The sequence below is a fragment of the Fusarium oxysporum genome, chromosome 2 (genome assembly GCF_000149955.1).
Source record: "Fusarium oxysporum f. sp. lycopersici 4287 chromosome 2, whole genome shotgun sequence".
Lineage (NCBI taxonomy): Eukaryota > Fungi > Ascomycota > Sordariomycetes > Hypocreales > Nectriaceae > Fusarium > Fusarium oxysporum.
Window position 1 is genome coordinate 2,573,658 of NC_030987.1, and position 11,576 is coordinate 2,585,233.

The 11,576-nt window shown below is 48.5% G+C and overlaps 5 protein-coding genes across 5 annotated transcripts in view; 2 read left to right on the top strand and 3 right to left on the bottom strand.

Moving 5' to 3' along the window:
- The window catches only part of FOXG_19242 (uncharacterized protein), a gene marked incomplete at its 3' end in the record, with an annotated part of 3,256 nt that extends 2,907 nt beyond the window's left edge, over positions 1-349 (top strand). The window contains exons 5-6 of the mRNA XM_018399437.1: positions 7-26; positions 82-349. Of these exons, the coding sequence (XP_018242284.1) occupies positions 7-26; positions 82-349 (288 nt within the window). The remainder of the gene's footprint in view (positions 1-6; positions 27-81) is intronic.
- A 607-nt stretch (positions 350-956) lies between these two features.
- On the bottom strand, positions 957-2,297 carry FOXG_06428 (uncharacterized protein; the record flags this gene model as incomplete). The annotated part of the gene is made up of 4 exons (XM_018385095.1): positions 957-1,111; positions 1,162-1,762; positions 1,818-2,042; positions 2,091-2,297. 4 exons carry the CDS (start codon positions 2,295-2,297, stop codon positions 957-959), a joined length of 1,188 nt encoding a protein of 395 aa, XP_018242285.1.
- A 299-nt stretch (positions 2,298-2,596) lies between these two features.
- Positions 2,597-2,809, bottom strand: FOXG_06429 (uncharacterized protein; the record flags this gene model as incomplete). The annotated part of the gene is made up of 1 exon (XM_018385096.1): positions 2,597-2,809. One exon carries the CDS (start codon positions 2,807-2,809, stop codon positions 2,597-2,599), a length of 213 nt encoding a protein of 70 aa, XP_018242286.1.
- Positions 2,810-4,753: 1,944 nt separating this feature from the next.
- On the bottom strand, positions 4,754-7,064 carry FOXG_06430 (uncharacterized protein). Its single transcript, XM_018385097.1, has one exon. The coding sequence runs from the start codon at positions 6,296-6,298 to the stop codon at positions 4,904-4,906; it is 1,395 nt and encodes a 464-aa protein (XP_018242287.1). The 5' UTR covers positions 6,299-7,064; the 3' UTR covers positions 4,754-4,903.
- Positions 6,975-9,728, top strand: FOXG_06431 (uncharacterized protein). Its single transcript, XM_018385098.1, has 3 exons — positions 6,975-7,441; positions 7,521-7,666; positions 7,718-9,728. The coding sequence occupies exons 1-3, from the start codon at positions 7,388-7,390 to the stop codon at positions 8,007-8,009; spliced, it is 492 nt and encodes a 163-aa protein (XP_018242288.1). The 5' UTR covers positions 6,975-7,387; the 3' UTR covers positions 8,010-9,728.
- The last annotated feature ends 1,848 nt before the right edge of the window (positions 9,729-11,576 follow it).

An 11,576-nucleotide genomic window follows, 5' to 3' on the forward strand; every position in this document is an offset into this window, starting at 1 on the left:
GTTCAGGCCATCCTTGCCATTGGAAAGTATGTCATATCTCAATCCCCCAACAATGAAAACTCGGCAACTAACAAACAACAGCCAAACCAACAAGCTTGCGTGGAATAACATGCCCAACCACTGGAACTTCATGCTTTTCTACACCCTCTGGGACTTCTGTGAACTCATCTTCGTCTGGTACTTCTACGTCGAGACCAAGGGACCCACTCTCGAGGAGATCGCCCGTATCTTCGATGGTGACGATGCTGTTGCTCACATCGATCTCGCCCAGGTCGAGAAGGAGACCAACCTCACCCGCCACGAGTCCAACACTTTCGAGGACTACCCGCCCCCCAAGTCGCTTGCTTGAAGCAATGCTATGTAATTTCCGTACGGTTTTGGCTATGCTCAGGCAAACTAGTTGTACTGAGACGGCCTCTGCAACCTTTGACAGGAGTTTTTCCAGCAAGCGCATTCTGACGTAATAGGGATGGACGACATCTCAACGAACTGAAAAGCAGAAAACGAACAAACTATACTTTCATGTCGTCGTTGTTAGGTTCTCTAAATTTTATACCACTCTTCTTCTCAAATCTTGTGCCACGTCGTTGCAAGTACCGTGATCACATAGAGTCTAAGCAATCAGCCAGCGATGTCAAGAAAACTACAAGAAACAATGTACAAAATTGGATCTCAGAACTTAAATCAGCCTTGTGACAAAGAAATGATGTATATTGTGTTTTTGATCATGTACGTCAATATCATGCTCTAATATACCCCCTGTATGCATGCGTACAAGTCTACAACCAATTTCCAACAACTCCTAAACTCCATGGCGGGGCTCCAAGTAAGTGTATACAAGATGCATCAATACATAAAGTCGCAGTCATTGAAACATACCAACACCGTTGATCACAAAATCAAGGGCAAAATGATCGGTGGTTGGTCATGCGATCGCTTTCATGCGGTATTCAAAACTAGTCATCTCCAGGAGCCCACAGCATGGGTCCAGTGCAAATGTTGTTGCGTGCGAAAGACCTATAGCGATCAATAATATCGGTTCGATCCATGCCTGCGCGTTGGCTTCCGAAGCTGTAATGAGCGGCAACGCCTCGTCCATCAGCAACGGCATCTGTCAAGTCTGTCAACAAAGCCCTCGGCCATATCAGGGGTTTCACTTACGTCGTCCTAGCGCGCGCGGCATGTTACATGAGAAGTGGTTCTCATCATCGGCCTCGATCGGCTTGGCTCGGTTGATGTCCCTTCCTAATAAGGCAACGAACTGGATGCCCATTCGCTCGTATTGAAAGTCCCATGTTTCGAACTTGTAGGCGGACAGCTTCTTCTTCCATAGGTTTTCGAAGAAGCTGAAGTGTTCTTGTGCGCCAATCGTCCACTGAGTCCAGCCGCGGCCCATAGGGTGATACTCTGTCGCTTCGATGGGAGTTGTGTCGAGAATATGGTCTTTACCGCCCTTGTCAAGAGGGAGCCAGCGATGAGTAGTGTCATTGGGCTCCCAGTTATCGAGCGAGAACCCCTCGGGGCCGTTCCATAGGGGTAGGTTGGAGGGATTCCAGTCCAGTGGCTTCTGGCCAGATTGTTTTGAGGGCATGGCCTTTCCTTCGCTGTCGACCTCGGGGAGATAAGGCCTGATGGCGCCCAAGTTCCAGTGAACCCAGCTGAGAAGGGGTTGGTTGACGACATTGGCCGAGACGATGTAGTACTCGGGATGCTCAAGTCTTTTTTTAACGATCGATGGAATAACGGTATCTTCCATGAAAACCTGCACATTGTTAGTATCGGTTTCACAAGAACGAATCACAAAAGGTGTGGCTTACGATATCGTCGTCGATCTTGACATACATGACATGGTCTTCAACCCGGTCGTAGGAGTTTCCAAAGCCACTCGAAAAGTTATCATCACCCGACATCTCAACAGACCACTTTTCGTACGAACTCTCGCTTTCTATGAGTTTCTTCAAGAGTGCAAGGTCGTGGGGGTCTTTGGTTCGTTCCACAAAGATGACACCGTCAAGCAAGCCGCCATTCTTAGCAAGATTGCGCTGTCGAGGTTAGCCTGATGTTACAAATTCGGCGTGGACAGCTTGTACCTTGAGATAGCAATCAAGAATTGATACCGATTGTCGTCGTCCATAAAAGACAAGTCCCAGAATCTTATCAACGCCTTTGGGCTTCGACCAGTGTACTAGATCTTGTACACTTTCTCCGTTTGATGACCAGAAACGATCGAGGGTTCCGTTTATGCCAGCAATTGTTGGTGCTTTAGAATCGAGGGTCATCGGCGGTCGTTGCTCCATAACAGGAAGTTTGACGGGCAACCAAATCTCTCTGTCTCCATACCAGGGTCGACATCATCAACATAAGTATAATGGCACATAACCCGATGTGACCTCGTGTGCAGTTCAGCGCCCGGGCAGCAGCCCTGGAGTATGAAGTCGGCAAGTCTGATGGCTTCATCTTGTGAGTTGGTTTTATCGGGTAAGACAACTCAGTGTAAGTGAATCATTGTGTGCGGGAAGCTTGATATCTAAGTAGTCAGGTAAGGTTGCATGTGCCTGAGAGACAGAGATTCGAGAACCACGGGCAAGAACTAGGTTCAGCGGTCCAGACTTTGGGAATCCTGTCGTTTAAGGAACAGTCGACAATAGGTTCCACGACGGTCGAGTCCCAAAAGGCTTATGAGGGGTCCAGAGCCGGGTGTGACGCCTTTGGGTGACAATGATCGAATTTGGATAATACGGTCGACCCAATGAGGCTGGGTTGCTCTACGATACACGGCCCACCGGCACAGCCTGAATGGTAAAGCCATCGCTCGGTGTATGCAACCGTCGTGAAAGCCATACGCCTCATTATGATTGGTCTTTTGGCGTTCAGGAACAACAGAAAAGAGTATCGGGCGCCTGACGTCGGTATGGCCGTCGATCCGATTCGTAGGCCGGATATGGCAATGTGGGTAGCAAGAGTTGTGAAGGTTGACCATAAGGTCAGACAGACTCACAGACCAGACAATGCCTGTAGATCAGGGGATAGCAAGACTCAGGCTAGTCAGATAAACTTCCTGTCAAATAAGTTGGCACTCAGGCACTACACCTGTGTACCTCTTGCCCCTTCAATCAGAGGGCTAACTGCATTGGTTCTCCCTGGAGTAATAGTTCCATGCTGCATCATCCATTTGAGCCTCAAATAGTAGATGAGTCAAGAAGACTTGGCAAGCATCTCTTCCAGGTCGCTACAGGTATGTAAGTGAAGGCAGGCCGTCTATCATATCATGCTTCGTCGGTATAGTCTCAACATCACGCGATGAGTGGCAAGGAAACAAATCCTTGAGACATTCAGTAAATAGACACTTGTGGCTAGTTACCCAAGCTCGTATAATCCGAGACATTGCACCTAATTTATCAGACAGGCTATACGATATTGGTGATGGCAAGGCGGGGCGGGGCTTTTTCAATCGATAGGACGGATGCGGTATCTAGGTTTGAGGACACGCGTTGCGAGAAAGAGTGTCTGTTGGCTGGCGCGAATATGTCGTCGTATCTTGTAACACGGTGTTTCCAGGGCCCAAAGCTCTAGATATGATGCAAGAGATGGCAGCGATCGTTCAGGGTCTTTTGAAAGTCGTCATCTTCAGCCACTTCGGTAGCTCGCAGGGAGGATCGTTGTTATTGACATTTTGGCGATGATCGCATTCCCAATCAGTCCATGCAATGTCATTGTCCCTTATAGACACTTCCATTTTCGTAAACTTCAACGATTGTCAATTTCATCATTCAGCCGTTCCAGGTCAAGGCTAATGGATTCCGTGATAGAAGCTAGTCCCTCGTCCGTTGTTCGATATGCAAGTCGGGAAACAGAGAACTTGGTGTTTAGTCTAGACTGTGCTACTGCCAGTCCAATAGACATAAGCTTCTCGTAGCCCCATAATTGATCAAGAAGTAACGAAAGAGACTTTGTGTTCCATGGTCCGGGCCTTGGTCTCAATCGTTGATTCAGAGTCTTAGACCTGCCGAAGTTCTAGACTGGTGAAGCTGAACAGCCGCTAAATGAGGGCTGGTTGTAGGTAGTTGCCGCTGGAACGTGAAGATAAAGCCATCATTCCAGTCGCTTATTGGTTCAAGCCTACTGCTTTATCTCACGTGGATTTTGGTATGGTTTCTATCAGACAATACTTGTGGTAAAGAATGAGGGTTGGAAGGTTTCAGTTGATTGGATTTACGTTCCAGTCGTGATGACTGTACTGTGCCAGAACGTAAAGATCATGATATGCACTGTACACTCACACATATCTAGCGCCAAAAACAGATAGATTGTGCTGTATACACACAGTACATCCTCCAGCACAATGGCATTGTGTGTTCGAAGCTAATATCGTCTTTGGAATATTCACCACTAGCAAATAGAACTCTCCTTTCAAATTAGAATACGTATGCCCTGTATCTATTGTACATACATCTATGTACATCAGTGCGGCATTGAGAACTCGCACCTGACCATCATCCTGCACCTATAGGGTATGTCCGGAATATATGCTTCCTAACATGAATATTATTTATGTGCTCATTGATGGTACCTGGCGATATGCCTCCTAATATACAGAGGCCTTATCTCTCAGTGATATCAATTCTATAGTTACACCTCGGTTTAGGGAGTGCCTGACGGCTTTGCAAAGTGTTCGTGCAGAAGTGACGCTACCTTGTTTATTCAGAGAGCAGAATGAACCAACGCTGCACTGAGTACTCCAAAAAAGCATAGATATGGAAAGACGAAAATTTAATTACTACATTAAATACTGATTACATGTCCGCATTATAACCCTCCTACCATGTGCCGAAATAAATCCTGAAATAGATACTCCACCAATTTTGAACTCAAGGAAAGGTATACGCTCTAGTCAATTGATTCATCACCATCGAACAGACAGTGGTGACCGAACTTTGTTTGCTGCTCGGCGCTCGGCAGTAGGGGCCTGTGATGGTGACGCATCTACTGTCACAATCACGGTGTTATAAACAGTAGCGATGCTCGTGGAGACTGCAGCTGATTCGCATCCAGTTGGTTCAGCACCATGGACCTCGGTGTAGACATCACCGTTGCCGTAAGTGCGGATCTTGGTGTATACAGGGGCGTTGGTGTTGTAGTTGCCACTTCCGTCCTGGCCCTTTGTGTTGGTAGGATCTTCATACTGGCCCTTGCTACCATCACCACCATTGTCGTAGCTAGGGTTGCAGGGCTTTCCGTCCTCCTTTGTGCAGGTTGAGTCGCCAGTCTCCGGATCGTAGACGATGACCTCAACCTCAGGCTTACCGGTGTAAGTGGCAGTCCTTGTATAGGTCTCGCAGTCGTCATCTGTTACAGTGGCGGTTCCATACTTGGCCGGAGCAGTCAATGTGTAGGTCTGATCAACCTCGACAACAGTGGTAATGCAGTCGCCGTTCTCTTTAGTGATGGTGCTGACGGTCGGCTCAGGCTTGACGATGACGGTATAGTACTTGCCACCTTGCTGGATGGTCTTGGTGACAACGTAGTTGTTGGTGTTCTCAGCTGTGACGGTCTCGATAACCTTGTTACCATTCTCCATAGTTATAGTCTTGGTAACCTCATACTGATCGTTGCCTGTAACGGTCACAACCTCTTCGTGGCCGTTGTCTTGGGTGATTGTCTTGATGACGGTGTTGGAGTTGCCATCCTTGTATGTCAAAGTCTGGATATGACCATCCTTGACCACAGTAACCGTGTGAACGTTGTCGGGATCCTTCTTATGGTCGCCATCGCCACCAACAATCTTAGTGACAACTCCACCATTGTAGTCAGGAGAGCCAGCACTAGGCGCAGGATAGCCGTTGCTGATGGTAACTGTTTTGGGGCCGGGATAGCTATCAATTTTCTTGGTGACGATGTGCTCACTAGTCTCTGTTTCCGTCTCAGTCACAGTGACAGTCTTTCCAGGACGGGTGACGGTGATAGTCTCAATGGCTGGCTCAACCGTCTCGCCCTGGCTGATGTACACAACCTTGGTTTGAGGGTTTTGGTAGTTTTGGGTGATAGTAACAGTCTTTCCGGGACCATCTTGTTCTGTAACTGTAACAGTGTGATAAGAACCGTTGGGATCCGAGACAGTGACAGTCTCGTATGGTCCAGAAGGCTTAGTGACGGTCACTGTTTGAGAACAATCCTTGGGCTCGCTCTCTAGTGAGCAAGGAGGACACTGAGCAATGGTGTCTCGTGGATACAACCAGTCGAAGCGTGCCTGAGCTAGGGGTACCAAGGCCAATGTTGCCAGAGGGGTAAAACGGACCATTTTGAGACAGAGAAATGAAGATGAAGATAAATCAAGGTCAATGGACTTATGTGTGAGCCAAGTTTGACTGAGAGAGGAGGGAGAAGAAGAAGAAGGTGTCAGCTGTTAGAATGGAAGTGTCGATGATGATCAGAATGAGTTCATTTGATGCGAGAGACTCATCCTTATAGTTATCATTTTCTGCGTACATCTTAACCCGAACCCAGGGCGATGAGGGTATCACCTCAAGGGACAACAATTGACAAGAACTATTGCCAAGTATATAGGCAATAACTGAGATCGAAGGATATCTTCGAGTGAAGTCAATCCATGAGAGAGAGACATTGGCAATATAACAGACATTGGTGTAGTAAATCCCTTGGACGAAGCGGGCCAGGGTTTGTTCAAAGAAGGCTTTACTGAAGCACCAAGACGTCAAGGGGTACACACTGAAGAGGTGCTCGCTGTCAGTTCGTGAACTAGACGGCGGGGCTGGCCAGGGCAAAGTCAACAATAAATTGGCAGACGCTAGCCTTGATGCCCTTAAGTAAAAGCATTGAGAAAAAATGAGACACCTGAATATTGATGCTCCCTTGCCCAGGGCACCCAATGTCAAGGGAGTATTAAGGGAGCGTCAGAGACGAGTACGAGCAGGCATTGAACAAGGTTGCAAATATGGTCCTTCACAATATACCTCACTGCCATTCTCGCTCCGTGTATCACCTTGGCTACATATTCAGCATTAGAGAATATACTTATCTGTCTTTGTTCTTTGTTGAATGGAGTCCATTGTTCGTTGTTGTTGGTTCCAGCAACATGGATATGGTGGCGAGCGGGCCGTTGTTTACCCGATGCAGCCTTCCTGAAGAAGGACCCACTGAGCGAGTAACGTACGTCGTGAAGCAGGCGCGCCTCACGAAGAGAGCAATCACGAAGTCACGAGGCTGTACAACCAAGCTATCAAAACCTTCCACGCTCCTTAACACTTCTATTCTTCGCTTTCGGGCCATGTCCTTGAGATAATAATCGACTCTTTGCGACAGTACACCACATCTAGTCCGCCTTACGATCTGATATGTGTACCTGAGGTTTTCGATTACCTACGCAATAATGGGAGCTTGCGCATCATGTTTGGGAAGGGGCGATGGTAATAACTACGATGAGGTGTGTTATCAAGCGATCTTGGGATCACAGGCCTCGCATCAATACCAGCAGGACCCTTTGCTAACGCTTTGCCTGTTAGGAGGAAGAGAACCGCCTTCTTTACGATGATGCCAATGGTATGCAATACGGTAGCTTCGGAGACCAAGCTATAAACGGCGAGAACGATACGCTCGAAGCTCAGCGAGAGAATGAGGCCCTTCAACGAGTAATAGCCAAGACATCAGAGTACGTTCGTGAGATCAAGGGGCCTTGGAGGATGCTAACCTAGAGGGATAGCAATATGGTGGACATCTTTGATATCGCTCCGCAAGAGAACACAAATCGTGGAGCAACGACACCTTTCGCCTACGCTGGTCAAGGTGCACGCCTTGCACGATACCAACATCTCGTATCAAAACTTAGCAACCAGGGTGACAATAACCCTGCGAGCGGTGTCAAAGTCGACTGGCTTCCAGAAGACGAGACCATAGAGATGCAAAAGAATGGTCCAGCTAGCATCAAGACTCTCGAGAGCGATGAGGGACCTCTTGTGGGGACCTTTGCAGATGCTGCGGCGGCAATGCAGTAATGACGGCTTTCGTTGAACAGAGGAAGCACCCTTCGTTTGTCTAACAATGCGGAAGAGAAAGCTGAAAGCCCCCAGAGTGGGGAGTCAGCAATTGCGACATGAAACTGTAATGCAATATTCGCGATACACGACTGATGACGATACACACAGTACGTTTTGGTGTTCAAGACCGCTGCGATTGCCCCGATCTAAATCATCAACCCCCTGGTGGCTCAAATTGGATGAGGTTCATCTCGGTCTGACCCTCGCTGGGCATGTCGGTGAAGTGGCTACGACAAGAATTAGCGAAAAAAAAAGTATCGCTTATTTACCGGCCCATTTTCTTTGAATACTAACCTCGACTAATACGGTCTTTGTGACCAAATTTCCGGTTGCTGCTCATTTTGTTGAAGCAGTGGAACCCTTCGGTAGACGGAGTTGTCGTTGCATAGAACCTGATTAGCACTTAACACTCGGTGCAGACCTGCACTCCTATTTTATCTCTTCATTTCTTTTTTGATTTTGATTTTGATTTTTTTTTGCCGCCCGCCTTTTGCGCAAACTTCTTTGATTGTTGTGGGCAGGAAGTGGACTTTGTACAAGCAGACACACCCAATCGAATTTTACAGAAATTTCCCCCTCGTCTTATTGAGCTTGGTCCTAGAACGAAACCCTAGACAGTTTAGTTTCACGACCCTCGTCTCGTCATCAATTCGTACCATCGGCCTTTCTCTCGCAGCCTGCCGTGCATAAGAAGCACGAGCGATGAGCTAGAGTCAAAACCCATCAGTCCACAACGGAAGCGTGACTTGTCGAGAACCGAGAACACCCATTAAGCATCAGACACGTGCGTTCCCCTCACGCTGGCTCACACCAAATTCGAGGTGGCCCGGCAGTCAGTGGGGTGGCAATAGACGCTAGACCAGGGGAGCAAGGTCAGAGACTCAAGGAGGATGGTGGCCGTTCCTTTAGCTTGCCGTCGGCCCTTGATTTAGTCTGGTTTTCTCCGGCTTCGGCTCGCACCGTTGATGGGCGGCTTGCATGGGTCCCCATCCACTGGGGAGGTTTCGATGGATCTCTTTCGTCAACCTGAACAAGATCCCGCCCACGTCCCAAGCCTTCGGGATTTGTTTGGGAAAATGTCTGTCATGGCCCAGCCCGCCACCACGACACCATGGGGACATGGAATGGGGAGCCGCTCTTGAAGCGACCTGTGCACGGAAAAAGAAGACAAATGAGAGGGACCCCCGGAATTTATCCGTTCCCTCGGGTGAGGAGAGCCATATTGTCGGGAAGCAGCCCTTCATAACTATCGAGCCATCTGCTTCAGGAGACGTTAGGCCCCTGAACCCCGTTGACGGGAGGCTGGGTCCGTCTGAGACAGGGCTCAGATTTTCGTCAAACAGGGACCGTCCATGCTAAGGATTTCCTAAGAAGAAGGCAACGTACTCCGTCCTATAGTCCACACTCTGGACGGTTTAAAACCGTCTTTGTCTGCGTGCCAGGAGCCTGAAAGACATTATGCGCGCCGCGGGTCAGTCTGGGACGACCAGGGGTCCATTACGGTCAAGGTGACCAGAAAGGCGGACAGCCATGAACTCGACCAGTCAGATACGATATGGAATGTGTTCATGGGTTTAAATCGCATCGACTTTTCCTTCATGTCGTTGGTAGGCCTTGTGCAGGTTAGACAAGCAAAGCTCGCATTACGAATTAGTCACATGCTGCTGCTGTTCACCGTAGCCTCTTCTTGAACCTTTCGGTGGCGGGCAACCCTGTTCAAATATGCAGACCGCATTCACGAACCGAATGCCTGTAATTATGGCATAACTGGCTTGTCAATTGAGTCTGAGCCCTGAAAACTATCTTGTCTCCACCTTTCGCTCTGGTTCACAGGACTACGTCTTTGCACCTATTCGCTTTAATCTATCCTGCTCAATGTCGAACATGCCTGGTACTGCATAATTGCTTAATACTCGCTGAGTTTTGAGGCCCCCATGCTGTTACCTTGAAAGCGACTCTGACGATGGTATTAATCACAAAAGCTTGTTAAAACAGCCATACCATTCATGATTGGCAACTCTGTCACGATCAGCTCTAGATTTTGCAACGTCGATATTCATCCCCGTATCTCATTTCGTCACCGCCCGACTCCACGATGCCGCCCGCAGCTCCAGTTCAATTTCCGCCTTGATTACAATACCTTCCCATCAGCTCCCATCGGTCGACCACCCATAACGGGACTTTTATAACCATACGCTCTACCCTCCTCTACGTCTGAAGCGCCGACCAAAGTTGCGATCCATGCTACAGGCACAGCCCATACTGCCACCTGGAAATGAACAATTGGGGGGCGGAAAAACAACCCAGATCATCTGAGACATTGAGGGATCTGGAGGCTGGAGCCCCGATGCCTCTGGTGTTGTGCTCTAGCACCTGCTTTTGCATATCTTCATCCCTATTCGTTGACCAAGGGCTTGGGGTTATCAAAGACATATGCCCTGAAAACCCCGATAAGCAAGGGTATATGCCTTTTTCGAATGGTTTCCGCTGCATAGGTATATAGTCGACACTGATAGGCTAGGTCCCTCACACAGCACAGGTATTTCTCAGCGCCTGAGAGAAATAAAACAACAGGTCCTCATTGACGCTACACTGCTCCAGTGGTGGTCGTTGATTTCTTGTTATTCTCCTATTCGATGCGCATAGACGCCTCTTCCAGCCGATTGCGTCTTTTGCGGTTACGCTTACCTGCCGTGTTTCCTCAATCGATGTCTCTTGTCTCCTCACGTTATCCATTATCTTCTCTCTGACCCGCCAACATCTATCTTGATGTCGAAGCCAGTATCCCCAGTTGTTTCTAGCTTCCGACTGTCGTCATCACACCAGTTATAGAAGCGGCGTCCCCGATCAACATGTAACAAGGAACTGAACTCTCATTGCTTGTTCATGGCCCACACTCCAAGCTCCGTTTGCCCATGCATGATGATGGCACTGCCACTCTCCCCCTTCCGCAATTTCTACTGCATGCCGTGCCATAAAGGTCAGGGTAAGAGAGCTAGATGCTGCTATGCCTTCGTGTTAACGGCCTTTACGCCACCTTGAGTGCTGACCTGGAACATAGAAAGAGCATGGCTTTTTTCAAGATAACACACGTTACATTGACCTATTGTCCACATGGTTCGCACCTGTGGGTATAAAGAAAGAAATAAACATGGACCTGGCAGCGTCTGGGTCCGTCCCACAAACGCCTTCTGCATGCCCCAGCTGTGGCCCTGAGGACTTCTTCGTTTTGGGTCCTCTCATCCTGTCTCTGCCTTGCCCCTCTCACAGGTCCCATGACAATTCACCAATATACTGAAATTGTTGGAAGAGAGAAAAAGGAGCAATTTGTCTGTTCTTACAGACGAATGAAGTGTAGAAAGGTAAGGAGAAAGGAGAAAATATTCCACCACAAAGCCATGCTCACAAGAGAGTTTGTTTTCACTTCCCTGTCTCCTCTTCTTCTCTGCCCCTCTCCCTCATCCCTTCTTGGCCGAGCTCCTTCTTTCGGCATCGACCGCAACATTTTTCGTTTCTCGTCCGCCC